At 40.9% G+C, this 21,538-nt stretch overlaps 1 protein-coding gene across 1 annotated transcript in view; it reads right to left on the bottom strand.

Moving 5' to 3' along the window:
- kncn (kinocilin) overlaps positions 1 to 19,991 on the bottom strand; it is a 41,137-nt gene extending 21,146 nt beyond the window's left edge. The window contains exons 1-2 of the mRNA XM_072274623.1: positions 19,844 to 19,991; positions 6,589 to 6,657 (exon numbers count right to left, since the gene is read on the bottom strand). Of these exons, the coding sequence (XP_072130724.1) occupies positions 6,589 to 6,657; positions 19,844 to 19,991 (217 nt within the window). The remainder of the gene's footprint in view (positions 1 to 6,588; positions 6,658 to 19,843) is intronic.
- Between the last annotated feature and the right edge of the window lie 1,547 nt (positions 19,992 to 21,538).

Genomic DNA, 21,538 nt, shown 5'->3' with positions numbered 1-21,538 from the left:
TTGCCAGAAATACTGAATGATGATTAACATTGAAAGATAATTATAAGATTAGAAATTCTAATTGACCTGAAATGTCCTCACTGCTTCTTTCTCTGTGGTTGGTGCCTGTCCACCATGTTCTGCCCTTATTCACAAACAGTATTGATATACTACGTTGGTGAAAGTGAGATCACAAGACTATACCTGTTAATCATTCAAGCAACACACATCAAAGTTGCTGGTGAACGCAGCAGGCCAGGCAGCATCTCTAGGAAGAGGTACAGTCGACGTTTCAGGCCGAGACCCTTCGTCAGGACTAACTGAAGGAAGAGATCTCTTACTAACTCTTCCTTCAGTTAGTCCTGACGAAGGGTCTCGGCCTGAAACGTCGACTGTACCTCTTCCTAGAGATGCTGCCTGGCCTGCTGCGTTCACCAGCAAATTTGATGTGTGTTGCTTGAATTTCCAGCATCTGCAGAATTCCTGTTGTCTGCGCTGTTAATCATTCAGTTAGTTAGTAAAGAGAACCTTAAGGATAGAGAGGTATTTTGTGACAATCTAATAGAATTCACATTGTTTATTAACAATAATTTGCTATGATTTGAGTTTGCTAAAATATTTGTGAAGTTAAATGAAGCAGAAATGGGAAATCAGATGAGATGATGTCAACATGGGTCCATAGCTAAGTGTCTTGGAGAAAAATGAAATCAGACCATGGATGCTAATTTTAGTTTGTTTAAAAGCACGTACGAGGTACTCAGTTATGTCTGCTGTACAACCATTTAACATCTCATGTGACTTTCTTTGCTTAAAAGCAAGATAGCTCTGTATTTTTGATTTGTAATGTTTTGTCCACAAACCTACAAGGAATTTAAGCTTGTATACGAATATCTTTTGTGCTGAATCTACTTAAACATTTTAACAAATGTCTTTTCTACAAATATTTGTTGTTTTTTGTTTATTTGTACAAATACCACGTGCATTACTTCTGAGTTGATTTGAGCTGAATTTTTGGTTTTCATATGACTTAAACTATGAATTTCCTTTGGATTCATCAGAAAATATCGGCACTTTGAAATCAATGCAGGGATTAATCATTCTAAGCTGAAGTGTGAAAATGGTTGTTGAGAATGTTCTTTTCGATTAAGATTGTGCATCTAGGAATAAGAAAAAGATTGAACTGAATTTTTAAGTAACAGTGGTTTGATTTAACCAAACCTCACTTGTGAAATGATGAAAAGAAGGAAGTGTTTATTTTCTAAACTTTTAGCCTTGAAGTTTTGCTATGGCAACTGATGTGCAATTCATTCTAATTAGGTGACTAAATTCAGCATTGCTTTAACCAGTTAAATTTTTTAATATAATCTTTTTAAATTAATTTGAATGATTATAAAATAAATATTCCTAATTTGCCAAGATGTAGTCTTACATAATTAACGTTGACAATAATCATTAATCCTTCCCTTATCCAGTAGGTTCAACTAAACAAATCCTGTGTTCTTCTACAATAGCTTAAGTATAATTTCTATAAGTTCCTATGAACACTGACTAAATCAGGTAAGTACCTCAACCATCCAAGAAAATACTACACTAATTCAAATTCGCCAACAACGCTATCGTTGTTGGATGAGTCACAGGCGGCGTTGAGTCAATTTACTGGAGCGAGATAGGTCTCCTGGTTGAGCAAAAATAATTGCTCACCCAATGCCAGCGAAAGGGCTGATTGTTGACTTCAGGAAGGGGAAGGAGGGTGAACATGTGCCCGTCCACACAGGGCAATCAGTGGTCGAGAGAGTCAGTGGCTGAAAATTCCTGTGTAACAACACATCTGATGACACAGCACATAGATGCAGCCACATGAAAAGTGTGCCTTTGCTTTCTGAGGAGTTTAAGGAGATTCAGTTTAATATTGAACACTAACAAACTTCTACAGATGTACCATTGAAAGTAGTCTAATTGGTGGCATCATAGTCTGATATGGCAAATTGAATATGCAGGAACATAAGAAGCTGCAGAAAGTAGTGCTCAACATTTCATGGACACATCTTCTCCATTATTATTAGCATCTACAGGAAACATTCCTCAGGAAAGCAACATCTTAAAGGGACAGGTTACGCCTCACAAGCCTGATTGAATCATTGAGGGAAGTAATAGAATCAATTGATGAAGGTAGAGCAGAGAATGTGGTCTATATGGATTTTAGTAAGGCGCTTACCCTTGTTCGGCTCATTAGGAAATTCAGGAGGCATAAGATCTAGGGAAACTAGATTCAGAATTGACAGAATAGTATTGGATGGAGCATATTCTGCCTGGAGGATGGTGTCCAGTGGTGTTCCACAAGGATCTGGTCTGGGACCCTTGCTCTTTGTGATTTTGTAAATGATTTGGATGAGGAAATGGTGGGGTGGGTTAGTAAGATTGCAGATGACACCAAGGTTGGTGGCGTTGTGGATAGTATAGAAGTTTGTTGTTGGTTACAATGGAGCATTGACAGGACACAGAGCTGGGGTGAGAAGTGGCAGACAGCCTTCAATCTAGAAAAGTGTGAAGTGATACACTTCGGAAGGTTGAACTTGAAGTCTAGATATAGGGTTCATGGCAGGCCTCTTAGAGGTGGGGATCCTTCAAAGTTGCCATGAAAGTTGAAAGAGTGGTTAAGAAGGTGTATAGTGTGTTGGGAGATTGAGTTAAAGAGCCACAAGGTGATTTTGCAGCTCTATAAAAATCTGGTCGTCTCATTGTAGGAAGGTTGTGGAAGCTCTAGAGAAGGTGAAGAGAAGATTTGCCTGGAAGCTGCTTGGATTAGAGAGCATGTCTTATGAGGAAAGGGTGGGGAGGATGAGAGGTGATGATAGATCTGTACAAGATGATAAGAGACACAAATAGAGTGAACAGCTTATGCCTTTTTATCCGGACAGAAATAACTAATACAAGAAGGCAGAATAATAAGATGGTTGTAGGAAAGCGTTTGGGGGGAATGTCAGAGGCAGTTTGTTTACACAAAGAGTAGAGGGTGTGTGGAATGCCTTGCCAGTGTGGTGTTCGAGGCAGAAACATCAGACACATTTAACAGGCTCTTAGGCAAATGTACAATAAAGAAAATGGACAGCTATGTTGGAGAGAAGTATTAGATTGATCTTGGAGTAGGTTAAAAGCTCGGCACAACATCATGGGCATGGGGTCTGTACAATTTTCTATCTACATCACAGAACTGGGGCTATGCCAGCTTTTCACAGTTTCAATCAGGAAGGAGGTACAGAAACCTAAAGTCCCATACCGACAGGTTCAAGAACAGCTACCTCCCCTCAACCACCTGTCAAAATCCTATGCACTACAGTGCAACGTAGAAACACTATGACCACTTTGCACTAAAATGGATTTCTTTTATTCCAATTATGTTTTCCTGTAAAAAGTTATGTACAATTTATGCTTTTCTTTTGAATGTTGCTTATATGATGCTCTGTATCTATGATACTGCTGCAAGTAGGTATTTCACTGCACTTCTGCCTACATGCATTTGTGCATGTGACAATAAATTGGACTTTGACTTTGACTAGAAGGTCAGCATCTGGAACAAAGTGATTGCACAAGTTCATTCTACAAAGAGAAATGACCTAGCTCACTCATCATATCCTCATAAGACACACTCTCTAGTCCAAGAAGCCTCCTGTTAATTTCATTCTAGGACAGAGCGAGGTGCATAGCGTTATGGAGGGTTATAGCAGAGAAATGGGTCCTTTGGCCTACAGAGTCTGTGCTGACCAATAACCACTTTATCACCCCACACCTGATACACAAACCAAACATATTGTTAAATAAGGTCTGTTTAATGGGAACGCTTTGAAGAATGTGTTATTTATTGCAAAACACCTCTGATGTACATTTGGCCATTATGATAATATGGTTATTTCAGTTACATTTCTGTTCATGATTTTGCTAATGATGCAAAACTGACCACAGATATTCTTAAACATCAAGGGGAGATGGCCTTTTTCTGATACCTAGATGCCAGTAATGTAAACCAAGCTTCTACAGGATCTGGAGCTAACTGTGATGGAAATGTTTAAGGATATCCTCAGCCCAATTCCTCCAATTTATGTTGGGGGATGGACATTGAAATAACAGCTCACAAGAGGAACTCTTCCCTGAGAAATTCATGAAGATTTGTGATTGGTTTCCAATAATCATAGCTTCCACATTCTGGTGCAACTCAGTTCTTGCCTTTAAGTCCCATTGACCTCAACTTTATTCAGTATCAATCACTCGTGACCTGCATCTGTCCATAAACTCTCATTTGATTCTTTTGCCTCTCACTGACACTCAGGAATAACTTACAGTTGCTAATTACTTACATCGTTTTGGGATGTAGAAGGAAACCTGGCAGAAGTCCAAATGGACTCATGGGGAGAACATGCAACCCTCAGTCAAACAAACCCCTGAGGTCAGGATTGAATCCAAGACTCTGGAGGTGTGAGGCAGCAACACCAAGTGCTGTGGAACAACCACACTCCCTTCAAAGGTAACTTATATTACTTCCATTTTCTGAAACTCATCCAAGGCAGGTAGAGTTCAAAAGTAAACCAAACTCTTGATATGAACATCAACAAAAAGCAATTTCCTGCAATTCACCTAATAATGAAATTTGTGTATTGTTTAGAGATTTACAATTTTGTGCAAGCTGATATCTCCTATCTAAGGTGGCACAGCCATTTACTTTTAGTTAATTCTTTACAATCAAACATATCATTAAATAAAACTTGTTTTATTTAACTATTTCTCTTTTGGCTCCTCCCATTTTCTCCAAACTCACAGTGTAGCCATGGGCACCTGCATGGACCTTAGCTATGCCTGACTTTTCGTTGTCAACGTGGAACAGTCCATATTCCAAGCTTTCTGTGGTAATACTCCCCAACTTTTTCTGCATGACATTGACAACTGCTTTGGTGCTGTTTCATGCACCCATGCTGAGCTTGTCAATTTCATCAACATTGCCTTCAACTTCCACCCTGCTCGTAAATTCACTTGGTCCATTTCTGACACCTCTTTCCCCTTTCTGAATCTCCCTGTCTCCAACACGGGAGACAAACTGTCTATTGATATCTTTTATAAACCCATCAATTCTCCTGGCTACTTGACCATACCTCTTCCCACCTTGTCTTCTGTAAAAATGCCATTTACTTTTCTCAGTTGTTTTGTCTCCACTGCATCTGTTCCCAGGATGAGGCTTTTATTTCCAGGACATCAGAGATGTCCTCCTTCTTCAAAGAATGGTGTTTCCCTTCTCCATCATTGATACTGCTCTCGTCTGCATCTCCTCCATTTCCAGAACATCTATGCTCACCCCACATTCCTGCCGCCTTAATGAGGATAGTTTTTCTCTTGTCCTCATCCACCACCCCATGAACATCCAAAACCAGAACATCATTCTCTGAAACTTCTGCCATCTTCAACAAGACCCTACCAGCAAACACATCTTTATCTCCCCCATCCCCATTGTCCACTTTCCACAAGGATTGATCCCTCCAAGATTCCTTCATCTAGACATCCCTCCCTACTAATCTCCCTCCTGGCACATCTCCCTGCAAGTGAAAGAAGTGATACACCTGCCCACTCCCCTCCTCCCTGACCTCCATTCAGGGCCCAAACAGTCCTTCCAGGTGAGGCAACACTGCACATGTGAATCTGTTAGGGTTGTCTACTGTATCTGGTGCTTCGAATGTATCTGCTACATTGGTGAGACCAGGCATGGATTTGGGGACCTCTTTGTTGAGCTCCTTAACTCCATTCACAAAAAGCAGAGTTTCCCAGTGGCCAACCATTTAAATTTCTATCGTTTTCCCATTCTGACAGGCCAATCCATGGCCTCCTCTTCTGCCATGATGAGGCCTTTCCCAGGTTGGAGGAGCAACACATTATATTCTGTCTTGCTAGCCACCAAACTAATGGCATAAACATTGATTTCTCTGTTTTCCAGGATTTTTCCCCCACTCTGGCCTCTTACTTCTTCACCTCACTTGTCTATCACCTCCCCTGGTTCCCTTCCTCCTTCCCTTTCTCCCATGATCCACTCTCTTCTCCTATCAGGTTCCTTCTTCTCCAGCCCTTTGCCTTTTCCATTTATCACCTCCCAGCCTCTTACTTCATCCCCCCTCCCTCATCCACCTACTAGTTAATCCTCCTCCCCTCCCCCCACCTTCTTATTCTGGCTTCTTCCCTCTCCCTTTCGAGTCTCAGCCCAAAATGTCGACTGCTCATTCATTTCCATAGATGCTGCCTGATCTGCTGTGTTTCTCCAGCATCTTGTGCGTGTTGTTTGGACTTCCAGCCTCTGCAGGGTCTCTGGTGTTTATTATTTCACAATTATAATATTATTATATGGAATGTTTTGGAGCATTAATGATGATATGAGTGACAAACATGAGCATTTTGTGAGTGTTGCTTTGACATGGACCCTAATACATCACAGAAAATACTATAGCATCAATAATACAATCTTAGACAAAAATGAACAAGATTTCCCTTCATAGTGCATATACTGTCAGTAGAATTGGGAATGGCAATGAATGAAAACATGAGGATTTGAGGCTGTAGCTGCTTTACAGGTCTTACCAAGAAACGGTAGAACATGATTGTATTCCATCCACGTCCGGATAAAGGGAAATATGGAAATGGTCAAACCTGGAGAATAAAGACATTGTCAGATCGAGTTAGCTAATTTAAAAAGTGTGATCTTGTAATTAGCTTGATCAAGCATTGTCAATGTTACACACAGTGTTCCTGAAACATTGCCCGTTGCTTGTACTTGTTCTCTGTATCATGGGGATTTCTGAATTTTACTTAATTTGCAACAGTATTTATGGATAGAGTTTTCGTGAACTGCAGGAACAGGTGAATGTATTAGGATCCTTTTTTCCCTTTCTTGTTCCATCAACCTTTTTTTCCCCACACCGTTCCTGCAATTTTATTTGCCATGATGTATCCATCCCTCCATTTGAATCATGCAGATCGGCAGCTTACTGGAATTGTAGAACAAATTCAATGCCTGTCTTTGTCAAAATGTGGCTATAAAATTCAACACTGCCCTCAATGCATCATCACAGCCTTTGTCTCTATTGTGAATAAAAGATACTTGATTAAGACAGTATAGCCAGCCCAAAACTTGTGGTCTTCAGGGAAACAATGCTTCCTGTCCTCCTCAGACCTGGCCCGTCTATATTAAGCACCTCAAGGAAGTGGAAAGGTACCACGAATGCTGTCTCAGATACATTCTACGAGCTTTTCACAGGACAACAACCAATGAGAGCAGCTTCAGTATTGAGACCTTAGTTACATACAGTCAATTCTATTGTGCAGACCAGGTCATTCACATGAATTGAATTGAATTGACTTTATTACTTACACTCTTCACATACATGAGGAATAATAATTTTACGTTACTTTTCCATCTAAATGTGCAATGTGCAATTTATAGTAATTTGTAATAAATTGTATGTACAACAGGACAGTCAATATAGCATAGAAATACAGTTGTATCAGCGTGAATTAATCAATCAGATGGCATGGTGGAAGAAGCTGTCCTGGAGCCTGTTGGTCCTGGCTTTTATGCTGCAGTACTATTTCCTGGATGGTAGCAGCTGGAACAATTTGTGGTCGGGGTGACTTGGTTCCCCAACGATCCTTCAGGCCCTTTTTATGCACCTGTCTTTGTAAATGTCCTGGATAGTGGGAAGTTCACATCTACAGATGGGCTGGGCTGTCCGCACCACTCTCTGCAGAGTCCTGCGATTGAGGGAAGTACAGTTCCCATAGCAGGCAGTGATGCAGTCAGTCAGGATGCTCTCAATTGTGCCCCTGTAGAAAGTCCTCGGGATTTGGGGACCCATACCAAACTTCTTCAACTGTCTGAGGTGAAAGAGGCGCTGTTATGCTTTTGTCACCACATGGCCGATACGTACAGACCACATGAGATCCTCGGTGAGGTGTATGCCAAGGGATTTAAAGCTGTTCACCCTCTCAACCCCAGATCCCTTGATGTTAATAGGGGTTAGCCTGTCTCCATTCCTCCTGTAGTCCATAACCAGCTCCTTTGTTTTTGCGACATTGAGGAAGAGGTTGTTTTCTTGACACCACAGTGTCAGGGTGATGACTTCTTCTCTGTAGGCTGCCTCATTAATATTTGAGATAAGGTCAATCAATGTAGTATCATCAGCAATTAGCAGATTGGAGCTGTGGGTGGCAACACAGTCATGGGTATACAGAAGAGTAAAGGAGAGGGCTTAAGACACAGCCCTGAGGGGCAGCTCTGTTGAGAGTCAAAGGGGTGGAGGTGACAAAAAATCTTAAGAGTGAATTTGAATCCATGCATCAGACCACACAGAAACCTTGCGCGGAGTGGGAGGAGCATACTGCCTCTCAACACTACCCATCTGGCCACCCTACCAGTCATCTCCTGCCAATCCTGTAGTTCCCATATTTGCCACATCAGTCAGCTATAACCCATAGGTGGTCACACAAAAGTAGTTCCTCATCCCAGGAGCCTGCTTAAGCAGGTTTTTTAAAAAAAACAGGAGCACTGCTGAATTTATGGTATTTTGACTGTTTTCACCATTCTTTTGAAATGATGAGGCAGTTAACGGAACCCCTCCTGCTTTTTCAAGTAGCAGTAAAGATCCTACAGCACCACGTCCTAAGAAAAGCAGGTGGGGGGGTGGTGTGGCATGGTTAACACAAGAGACCTTGCTAGGTAAAAGTTTATTTACTCATTGTCATATAACTGTTTATAGGGATTTGCCATGGCAACACCAGCTGCCCCGTTTCCTTCTTTTGGACAGTAACTTTGCTTCAAAAAGTGGCTGGACAGCTGTAAAATGCTTTTGGATCCCCTGCAGTTGTTAAAAACCCTATAAACTGTAAATAATCTTTTTTCCTTTTAAAGTAATTAATTAGAATACTTCCTCCTCCAAGAAACAAATGGAAACTGACTGAGTAGGACAAATCAGAGAGCTTGTTAACTGATCACTTCAATATTCTTACAGATAGTAAATTTGGTGCAAACACAGATCCTCTGGAAATGTAATCATGTTAAGCATAGCTAATGCAGTGGCATATGTTTATTACATTCAAAAAAATGTCTATGTTGTTTATGGCAGACTTGTCATTCTGTACCTTATAAATAATGCAAGCCACTTTTTATCCAAAGGGCGATTCCACTGAACTTTTCACTAGCAATCAACAATACAGCCCTATCCACCCACTGTAGCTTATGGAGCCCCTGACTTAACGATGTTAGTCAGTCATCACGCTGCTCCCACACTCAGTCATCCATTCTAATTACAAATCCAGGGCCAGCATATATTATTTAGTGTTTGAGCTTATCTATACTAATCAGTAAATGTAGCTCCAGTCTCCACTAATTTGTAGCTCCAGTCCTCTTGTCATTCAAAACAACATCCTTGATCAGCCAAATTCAAGGGAGTTGTCATTTGAAAACCTGACCTGTCTAATGCCAGTCATAAAATTAATACCATAGAAGTCAGACGCGGGGAGTAGCGATCGGAGGCACCTTTCAGGCTGTCATCCTAAATCCGTGCCTGCCTTTGATGGGTCTTAGACCAAAGAAAGATGATGAATACCTTTCATCTTTTCTTTATACCTCCTAAAGGAATCTTCAAATGTATTTCTAGCGTAAGGCCTGATACAGAGCCTACGCTTATAAAGCAGGAATTCTAGGGCCCAGCAGACAGTAACAACCATAGTGCAGAGCACCCACACTCTGTCTGCAACAGCCATCTTGTGCTTTCAGTTACATGTCATTCCAACTCTTCCTCGTTCCCCATTCTCTTGTTGCCCTTAGCCTTCTCCACTGCCACTGTGAGCCCAAGACACAAACTAGAATACCTTATATTCCACATGATTACCTACAATTTAATTACCTATATGAATATTAAATTTCCCAAGGTCAGTAAGCCACTAGTTCTCTCTTCCTTTGGTCACCTTCTCCATCCTATCCCCATTAACAAAGCCAATTACCCTGCCCCACCCGGTTCCATCTGCTATCCACGTAGGTTTCTTTGGCCTGAGCTCACTTTTCCTGTCCCTTCAAGCATTTGTACCTGGTTCCAGCTGCCCATCATCCCATCTGGTTCCTGCTATCACCCCTCCCTGTCATTTTGATATACGAGTTATTCACCCTCTGCACTCTCAGTCCTGGAAAATGCTGCCAAGGTAGCACATGTCTCATCCAGAAAACACGTGCTGTAATTGGTGTTCAGGTGTTCTAAAAGTTCAATCATTTAAATGTAATATCACCGTACTGTTTTACTTATGAATTCTATGTTAACACAAAGCACCCCTATACAAACAGAAGTTTTCCCGGGTTATAATTCCCAATGCATGTCAGCATATTAAAACTTTTCTACGTAATAGATTCTGTGTTTAAAATGCACAAGAGATTATGCAAACATTGGAAATCTTGAGCAACACACACAATTTGCTGGAGAAACTCAGCAAGTCAGGCAGCATCTGTGGACTGTCTCGATGAAGGGTCTCAGCCCAAAACATCGACGGTTTATTTCCCTCCACGGGTGCTGCCTGACTTGCCAAGTGCCTCCATCATTCTGAGTGTGTTGCTGCCTTCAAAAGGTACCTCAATGGGCACAATGCTAACTGGTCATTCAGGGATGTTTCCATCCAGGGGTCAGTGTCGACATGGTGCAGGATTACAAGTACCTGGGGATACGAATTGACAATAAACTGGACTGGTCAAAGAACACTGAGGCTGTCTACAAGAAGGATCAGAGCCGTCTCTATTTCCTGAGGAGACTGAGGTCCTTTAACATCTGTCGGACAATGATGAAGATGTTCTACGAGTTTGTGGTGGCCAGTGCTATCGTGTTTGCTGTTGTGTGCTGGGGCAGCAGGCTGAGGGTAGCAGGCACCAACAGAATCAACAAACTCATCCGTAAGGCCAGTGATGTTGTGGGGATGGATCAGGACCCTCTGATGGTGGTGCCTGAAAAAAGGATGCTGTCCAAGTTGCATCCCATCTTGGACAATATCTCCCATCCACTACATAATGTACTGGTTGGGCACAGGAGTACATTCAGCCAGAGACTCATTCCACCGAGATGCAACACTGAGCGTCATAGGAAGTCATTCCTGCCTGTGGCCATCAAACTTTACAACTCCTCCCTTGGAGGGTCAGACACCCTGAGCCAATAGGCTGGTCCTGGACTTATTTCCTGGCATAATTTAAATATTACTATTTAATTATTTATTGTTTTATTACTATCTAATTATGGCGGGAGGAGAAGATGGCGGCGCACCGCACATGCGCAGCTCTCCGGTGAAAATGATATTGTATCTGTTAAATAGGGGCCGTGGACAATTCTGATTTGATGGAGAATGGACGTGAAAGCACAGAGGGACATCTGGAGAAATTTCTGAAATGCCCGTTTGCTGCTGTCATTACTGTGTGGTCGGGAATCTTTCGGAGGATAGGCCTCAAAATTCCCGGCCTTGCCTGCTTTTGGCAACTGAGAAGGAGGTCAAATCGTTCGGACAGAGATGGCGCTCAGTACTCGGTGTCGGAAAGCTGATCAGAGCTCGAAGTTTTCAGATGACTCAGAGTCGGATTGTGGTCGGCAGGGTAGGGAGTGTTTTTCTTCCTTCTCCCATCTGCGTGAGATGTGGGACATTTGAGAAACTTTGAACTTTATTGTGCTCACGGACTTCTTCATCAAGTTATGGTATTACACTGTTTGTAACTATATTTTATAATTATGTAGTTTTGTCAGTTTTTTCAGTCTTGGTTTGTCCACCCGGAGGAAATAATGTATCATTTCTTAATGCATGCATTACTAAATGACAATAAAAGAGGACTACGTGTCTTCATAATCATCATTTTTATGATGCAACTGTAACGAAAACCAATTTCCCTTGGGATCAATAAAGTATGACTATGACTATGACTATGACTATGGAGCTTTATCCAGAGAACATTTAATCTCTGAAGTTCTCTACCAAAGAGGCTTAATTGTTATAATTAATTTTAATTAGTTAATTAATTATATTTAATTGTTATAGTCATAGTCATAGTCATACTTTATTGATCCTGGGGGAAATTGGTATTCATTACAGTTGCACCATAAATAATAAATAGTAATAGAACCATAAATAGTTAAATAGTAATATGTAAATTACGCCAGTAAATTATGAAATGTCCAGGACCAGCCTATTGGCTCGGGGTGTCTGACCCTCCAAGGGAGGAGTTGTAAAGTTTGATGGCCACAAGCAGGAATGACTTCCTATGACACTCTGTGTTGCATCTCGGTGGAATGAGTCTCTGGCTGAATGTACTCCTGTACCCACCCAGTACATTATGTAGTGGATGGGAGACATTGACCAAGATGGCATGCAACTTGGACAGCATCCTCTTTTCAGACACCACCATCAGAGGGTCCTGTTCGATCCCCACAACATCACTGGCCTTACGAATGAGCTTGTTGATTCTGTTAGTGTCTGCTACCCTCAGCCTGCTGCCCCAGCACACAACAGCAAACATGATAGCACTGGCCACCACAGACTCGTAGAACATCCTCAGCATCGTCCGGCAGATGTTAAAGGACCTCAGTCTCCTCAGGAAATAGAGATGGCTCTGTCCCTTCTTGTAGACAGCCTCAGTGTTCTTTGACCTGTCCAGTTTATTGTCAATTCGTATCCCCAGGTATTTGTAATCCTCCACCATGTCCACACTGACCCCCTGGATGGAAACAGGGGTCACCGGTACCTTAGCTCTCCTCAGGTCTACCACCAGCTCCTTAGTCTTTTTCACATTAAGCTGCAGATAATTCTGCTCACACCATGTGACAAAGTTTCCTACCGTAGCCCTGTACTCAGCCTCATCTCCTTGCTGATGTATCCAACTATGGCAGAGTCATCTGAAAACTTCTGAGGATGACAAGACTCTGTGCAGTTGTTGAGAATATTCAAAACAGAGATCAATAGGTCTTGGAATAGTTAGAATAGTTAGAGAATAGGATGGTATGTCTAATATAATAAAACAGTATATTCAGTCCATTGAGATCGGGAATGAGATGCCAAAGTAAAATATCAACCTTGACCTTATTAAATGGCAAAGCAGGTACAAAAGCCAAGTGACACACCCATGTTTCTGTTAATTATGTGCTTAACATATCTTGAAAGATCCAGAGGTTGAGGAAGTTCCTATTCAATCAGTTGCTCCTCAAATATCCTAAATGTAGGACAGCTTCTTTACAAGGTATATGTTACAGTTGGTTTATATATTGGTTCTATTCCTCGTGGACAAAGTTTGACTATCCAGTGTGAAGTGAAAGTGGAGTGAGGTGTTGCCAAGTAGCAAGTCAGACTCCAGCTCGGAAAGGGTGAGCATTGTTTTTGCATTCTGACTCTGGTCTCAGATACTGGACCAATCACAAACAAGACAAAATCTGCAGCTGCTGGAAATCCAAGCAACACACACAAAATGCTGGAGGAACTCAGCAGGCCAGGCAGCATCTACAGAAAAGAGTACAGTCGTGCCAAGACCCTTCAACAGATGACCATCAGATGAAGGGTCTTGGCCTGGAATGTCAACTGTATTCTTCCATAGATGCTGCCTTTCCTGCTGAGTTCCTCCAGCATTTTGTGTGTGCTCCTCAGATATTGGGACAAGTTTAAATACTACTATGATTTTTTTTAACGTACACTGCTGTAGACCTTTCTCCTTATTCCCTGGAATATTGGTCAGAAAATCAAAAAAGTTCTGCTCTCAGTTTATTCAAAGTTCAATATGAACCTTGAGGTTCATTTTCTTGCAGGCAGTTACAAAGAAAGAAGAAATACAGTAGAATTTTACAAAAAAAAAAGGCAAAGACTGACAAACACCAATGTGCAAAAGAAGATAAAGTGTGGAAATAAAGTTCATACTGAGAACATGAATTGTCAAGAGAGTCTGTAGATCACAGAATCAGTTCAGAGTAGTGGTGAATGAAGTTATTCACACAGGTTCAAGAGCCTGATGGTTATTGGATAATAACTATTCCTGAAGCTGGCGGTGTGGGATCTAAGTTGTCTGTGCCTCCTGACTGATGGTAGTAGTGAGAAGAGGACAAGGACTGGAAGGCCTTTGACTCAGGAGCTTCGACTATGCAGCAAAATGATGAAGTATTATAAAAAGTTAGAGAGGGCACGGTAACGTAACGGTTAGCCTAGTGTTTCACAGCACCAGAGACCTGGGTTCGATTCCCATCATGGTCTGTCAGGAGCTGGCACATATTCCTTATGACCATGTAACTTTCCTCTGATTGCTCAGATTTTCTCCCACATTCCAAAGACATACAGGTCAGTAGGTTAGTTGGACACGTGCGTGCAGTTGGCGGCACAGGCTCATTGGGCTGGAAGGCCCTGTTGTCATGCGGAATCCTTAAGATAGAACTTTACAACATAGAAAGAAACCTTTCAAACTAACAGATCTTCAAAAGACAGTCCAATTTAAGTGACAACATATTCTCCCTTAACTGAAAATTTATATTTTATTTATTAGTTCCGGAGATGCTGACTTTCCTGACATTTATACATCCCTATATTAAAGAAGCACGTGGCCAAGTGGTTAAGGCGTTGGACTAGCGATCTGAAGAAGCAGTTAGTTAGATGTTCACCACATTGCTGAGAGAACTTTTTAAGCTAGATTTATTTAAATAATTGAGTTTAAATTCCATAAGCATTTGAATGGTGTCTTAGGCTATGAGTTCAGTGATCATTCATCATCATTATGTGTTGTATGACATAGGCACTCATGGTCTCCGTAACCATGATTGTTCTTGTCAAATTTTTCTATGGAAATGGTTTCCCATTGCCTATTGCTGGGTAGTGTCTTTACAAGATGGGTGACTCCAGCTATTATCAATACTTTTCAGAGATTGTCTGCCTGGTATCAGTGGTCACATAACCAGGACTTGTGATATGCACCAGTCACTATTACGACCATCCACAACCTGCTCCTATGGCTTCACGGGACCCTAATTTGTTGGGGGGGGGAGGTGAAGCTAAGCAAGCACTAAACCTTGGCCATGGGTGATCTGCAGGCTGGTGGAGGGAAGGAGCCTCTCCCAACTCCTTTGGTAAAGATGTATCTGCACCCTGCCACCCAAACCACATTACCAAACCCTAAGTTCACTCTCAAATACATGGCCAATTACCTTCTGAGATTTCCTGCATAACTGGACTCAATCAAGCTTTCAGATATCGTATATCTGTCATTATCAGTTCTCTGTGCAAAAGATTTCCTCATTTCATTTTAGTTCTTAATTATTTTAAATCTTTGGCCGGGTTACTGGCCTACATGCCAGAGGAAAGTTACCCATCTACTTATTCTGTAAACTATTAATTGGTTTTGAATCCTGTTCATATATAGATGATTTAAAGGATAATTGACTATTAAGCAAAATACCTTAGAGGCAATCTTTGAGGCAGTGCTCCCAGAGGAGCATTTAACACAGTGAAATCACTTTATATTTGAACATGTAAAATTACTAATGAATGAATCACAATTTTATGCAATTTATTCTTAAGAATGAAAAGCAAACTAGCTACAAAGTAAATAGGATAACCTAATTCACTGAGGAGCCTTGAAACTGAATAAACATTTATTTATGCAAACAAAAACAGCATTGTTTCCATATTTTAGCTGACTGGATAGGAAATGTAAGTCCTCCGATTCAGGGAATTGGTGTAAGTTACACACTCATTCTTCCCTTTCATGAATAGTTCATAATCAACATCCAGGAAGGGGCAAATTGCTCGAAGTTATAAAGGATTGAGAAACCAGTTATATAGGAAGTCTCAGAGGGTAATTGGACATACTGTATATGTGAGAGTGAATTCAGGATTTGGTGGCATTGGGTTAGGTCACTGGATTCATAGTCTAAGACTCAGATCAAATCCCACCAGGCCATAGGGAATTTAAAGTCAAGTATTAAAATAACTCATTTTTTTAATGGTGGTCTCAGTAATGGTAACTATAAAGCAAATTAAATATAAATAGAAAATACTGAAATGCTTGGTAGGCCAAGTGGAAAAGGACTCACAGCAGACTCAGTGGGCCAGATGACCTAATTATGCTCCTATGTCAAATGGTCTTATGGTCCTATAAGATGTGAGAGCAGAAACAGAGTTACCAATTGAAGTTAGTAATCTTCAGACTGAAATTCCTATTTGGTTTATTCCAGACCGTATTTTACTTCATCCCATTTTATTGTTGCAAGTACTAAATGAATTATTACATAAACCCTCAACAAGTCACGACAGATGCCACTTGATAAAGAGAAATTGCAAATATTTCATTAACATTTTCCCTAATTAATTGCCTCTCATTTTTCAACATCTTTTCCATCACTGTTTCTCCTGTGATCAAAGTGTATAATCACTTGAAGCATTTAAGACAAGATTACACCACAAATAATGTTCATTATGCCTGATCTCATAGCTATGACTTAACCCTCAGACTGCAAAGAGCTCTAGGCAAGATTGTTTATGCTTTAAAAAAAGATAAACACTGAAAACATTAAAATAAATCCTAACATGACAATTAATACTCAGGTGCTTTACTGCCACAATATTAATCTTGCGAATGTGACAATTCCTCAGGCGAATGCTTATGTGTTTTTCCCTAAAGACCATCGCTGAGCAGAAGCTCCATACTTTTCTATATATCAGAAAATGCTAAAAAGCTCAGACGTAATTCTATTTCATTTGTCTATTCTAACTTTATTGTTGTGCATTGTAGCTAAAATGAGAGATCTACTCAAATTGACTTTACTTCAAAATGCAAAATGTCAGAAATTGGTGTGTGTGTCATTTTAGTTTGCAAATTTTGTGTACAAATTGTGAAGCCACAAAAAATATTGGAAAACCTTTCTTTAAAAGATTGTTAGAGCTAACTGCAAATTTTATGCAGACGCTTATAACCTGTAGGAACCTGTCTTAGCAGTATTTGAGGTGTTTCCCAGTGATTCTGAAAGGAGATAAGTTAAGAATCATTGCACTTCATATCAAAGCAACATTTCACTGAGCATTGAATTAAACAGTGAATCAAGGAGAAAGCATTCCAATGGTTGGAGCCATACCTTACACAAAGAAATTGGCTGTAAACACAGAGATTCTACAGATACTGGAAATCCAGAGCACTCAGCAGGTTAGGCAGCATCTATGGAGAGGAATAAAAGATCAACATTTCGGGCAAGACCCTTCACCAGGATTGGAAAGGAAGGGGGAAGAGGCCAGAGTAAGAAAGGAAGGGAGGGAGAGGAAGGAGTACAAGCTGCAAGATGATAAGTGAAGCTAGGTGAGGGAGATGGTAGGTGGATACAGGAGGAGGAATGAAGAGAGAAGCTGGGAGGTGATAGGTGGAAAAGGTAGAAGGCTGAAAAAGATGGAACCTGATAGAAGAGGAGAGTGGACCATTGCGGAAAGGGAAGGAGGAGGGGCAACAGAGAGAGGTGATAGACAGATGAGAAGAAGAGAAGCATAAGATGGTTGTGGTTGTTTAAGATCAATCATCCCATTTCTAGTGAGTGCATTAATGCAAGAGTTCCTCAAACTGACATCCTAGGCCTAACCATTAATGAAGCTACTTATATAATGATCTTCCTTCCATTGTAAGGTCAGAAGTGTGGATGTTTGCAGATGATTACAGGATGCATCAAGCAAATGAGGATTGAGCTGGAATCAAGGTAGAGTTGAGCCTAAAGCTGAGCTGAGGCCAGCACCACCTCTGTGCTGGAGATGAGATCAGGGCTGGGGTGGATCCAGGCCAGTAATGAACTTAGTGTTGTGAGAAAAGCCAGTCATGAGTCTGGGTCTTAGAATCAAGCTGGACATGAAAATGAAGCACCTTTAAGCCAAGTTCCATGACTGTGAGCCTGAGGATGGTGTGCTAAGATTGGGCTGGGAGAAAGTGTGAAGCTGTGATTGGCTGGAGATGAGCCAAGGATTGGAATCAGGCCAGGGGTGAACCTGCGGCCATTAAGTGCAAGGGTCTGCAATTGGGCCATGCAGACCTGGCTCTTGCAAAGGCACTCTGTTTATATTATATTTAAAATCAGAGGCAGCAAATGGTTTATAGAAATAAAAATGAAGTGAAGTCACCTTTTGTAATCCTTGCTAAAATGGTTTATTTCCACAGGATGTAAATCACAACCATTGGATCCTGTTTTTGCCAAGTCTAAAAAAATTGTAGCTATAAGGGAGGTTTGGATAGTTTCCAACTATTTGTGTTGGAATAAGGAGGCAAAACTAAAGCTGATATATATATAAAAAGTATGAGAGCTCAAATTTTGTAAAACAGGAATGCCATCAAAAATCAGGCAGCATAAATTTGAAGCAAAAAGCCATCTGCTGGGGTAACTCAGCTGGTTGAACAGCACCTCTGGGTGGTGAGGTAGATTAGTTTCAACTTCATTGTCATTGTGCCGAGGCCAGATACAAAGCCAATGAAATGCAATTAGCATCTGACCAGAAGTGCAAAAGAGTAGTATTATTTACAAAACAACTGCGAATAAAAAGTAAGCGCTACACATACAAATATAAAAGTACTGAGACAGTCCAATATGGGTGCAATACTTCTTAGTGCTTAGGGGCAAAGGAACCGCTAACATTTTAGATCAAAACCCTGTATCAATTCAAAACATTGACAATTACTGTTCCCCCCACCCCACCAATACTGCTTGACCTGCAGATTGCTTCAGATTACAACATCTGCTGTCTCTTGTGTCTCTGCATGCATAGTAATTGTGAGAAAGATTGGAGGTAAAACATTTTCATTGGTAAGGTGGTAGTGACTTGCAGACAGTTTTTTGTTTCACATCTCTACATCTTGCATCCCTACATGTAAAGGAATTGTTGGAGGGATCAGAGGAAGATGAGAAAAAACAGATTCACTTGTCGAGTGGTAGACTGGAAGTAGAGTAGAGGCAGAAAGCCTCATATTAAACCTGTGCTTGGCTGTATCCTGATGAGCTGTGCCTGGCAGGTCTCCATAAGGTTCGATCAGGTCATTGTGCTTCATTGCAGAGATGCTGGGCTAAGTGATTCCTTCTCTGTTGTAAATTCTGTATCGTTTTACCATTCTGTCCTAAAATATGCTTTGTTCATTGCTGATGTAATTATGTGCACACAGTGTGAGAGCAGATAACAATAACAGTAAGATGAATCACAGCAGAAGGTGTCTGAACCAGTCTCCTGATGAGCTGAACTTCACCAGGAAATGTGCGAGAACACTGCAAAACATGTCAAGTCTAGATGTTGGGAGTTATTTATGTGTTAAATGACAAGCACAAAATGAGTTATAAGGTAAGAGAAGATGAGTTTGTAAGATTAGCTTTATTTGTCACATGAACATCAAAACATCGAAACATACAGTGTAATATGTAGTTTTGTGTCAATGACTGACACAGTCTGAGAATGTGGTAGGGGGCAGCCCACAAGGGTTGCCACCGTTCTGGTGCCAACAAAGCATGCTCACTACTTGCAAACCCCAACCCTAACCTATTCTGCTTTGGAAAGTGGGGTGAAACCCATGTGGTCACAAGCAGAACATGCAAACTCCTTACAGCCTGCAATGGGAATTGAACCCCAATCGGTGAGCATTGAGTGTTGTGCTGACTGCTACTCTATCCTGTCAATAGTGTGAGAAGATTGAACATTGCCACTGAACATCTCCTCCATGTAAGGGAGGTACATAAACCAAAGTATACTTAACATGAGGTCTAATACTTAAAAAGGGTATAAACATTGGTGCCAAGCTGTTAAAAGAACAACAGAACCAGAAAGAAATTATTGTACCTACCTAATGCACCTGCACCGAGAAAGATACCACCCACTGCATCAGCCCCACAATAACTGGAGACTCCCAAAATAATGCAGCCCGCCACGATTGAAATGGCTGAACACGACACCCGCAGGCAGTAGAACTGGTTGAGACTAACACCGTTCATTCACTTCTCAGTTCAAATCCATACCAAACCAAATCAAAAACAGAAATTTATTTTAAATGTCTTCAGTGGCATGTTGTACACTTGGTTTGGATCAACAGCAGTGTGGGAGACTGGGTTCTTATAAAAGTTTTACATTGAATAAGTATTACCTTACCACTCTAGGGTTCATCTAGTTTCCTTCTTACTGGTTACACTTATACGTACGCTCAAGTTGAAAATTAATCTATCCCATGCCAAGGTTTGTGTGTACTGTATATTATTTAAAATGTGATCTATCTTAGAATTTATGAACAAGTCATGTCTCAATCCTACACAGACTGATAAACATAAGTTGCAATCATTTAATTAAAATTTTTCCTGGTTTTGTTTTCTATGGTTTTCTATTAGTTTTCTCTTATCTGCCAACATTATTTCCAACATTCTTATGCAACCTTAGATCACATTATACATACACCTGATGCTTTTCAGTCCAGTGTACACTTTTTCATTGTCCCTGACCATGGAGCTATGATATAATAACCACTACTCAAATGGGACCTCCAGCAAGTTTCGGGCAAGATTATTTTCTTAAAGTATACATTGACATTGTTGTGATAAATGTTAATATTACGATACCTCTCTATAGACTGTTCTATAGATTTGCTGAGTACGCTCGTAGGAAAATGCATCTCACGGTTGTAAATGGTGATATGTGTGCTTTGATAATAAAATTTACTTTGACTGTGAGTTTATTCAATGGCTTCATGGCCATAACAATTCTACAATCTCAGGAGTCAGAAAGGAGTCAGAGAGCAAGTCTGTTTGCATAAAGCACCAATATCTGTGGCAAAAGCTACTTCCACAGTACACAGTACTTCCACTCAGAACAGCTACTTTCCTACAGGTTCTTCAACCAACCTGCACAGCCCGAATTGTACTTTAGCAATGGAGCACTACAGAACATCTCTTGCACTACCACGGACTTGTCTCTAATTGTGTTTTCATTGTGCACTGATGTCTTGTTTTGCACAGTCATTTCTTTACTGTCGTGTATAATTTATGTTCTGTTCGTTGTCTTAATCTATATGCCTGTGATGCTGTTACGAGCTTTAATTGTGCATATGACAATAAGCTCAATCTGACTTGTCTTGCAATTTATCATGCCACTCCTAAAATGTTGCACCCAAGACAAGGAAACAAGGGGCATGTCAGAGAGCTCCTGCACAGTGCTAGGATTTCTGACTATTATACATTACAGTGTAGCGTTCATCAGCAGGGCATAGAAGGTCTCAGGAAAAGTTCTAAATGACATTGACACAAACGCACCACTGGTCCTAGAGTTAATCCTAATCATCCAGGGACTGCAATGACAACTTGCCAGCAGTTTAAATTTAGAGTTATAGAGTCAACTTGCCCATGCTGACTGCATTGCCAGTGAGCTGGTCCCATCTCCCCTTATTTGGCCCCTAGCCCTCTAAACCTCTCCTATCTATGTACTTATCTAGCTGGGTTTTAAATGTTGCTAATGTACCTCCTTCAACCACTGGCAACTTTTTACAAACACACGC

Source organism: Mobula birostris, chromosome 12, assembly GCF_030028105.1.
Source record: "Mobula birostris isolate sMobBir1 chromosome 12, sMobBir1.hap1, whole genome shotgun sequence".
NCBI classification, from domain to species: domain Eukaryota; kingdom Metazoa; phylum Chordata; class Chondrichthyes; order Myliobatiformes; family Myliobatidae; genus Mobula; species Mobula birostris.
This window is presented reverse-complemented; position numbering and strand designations above follow the sequence as displayed.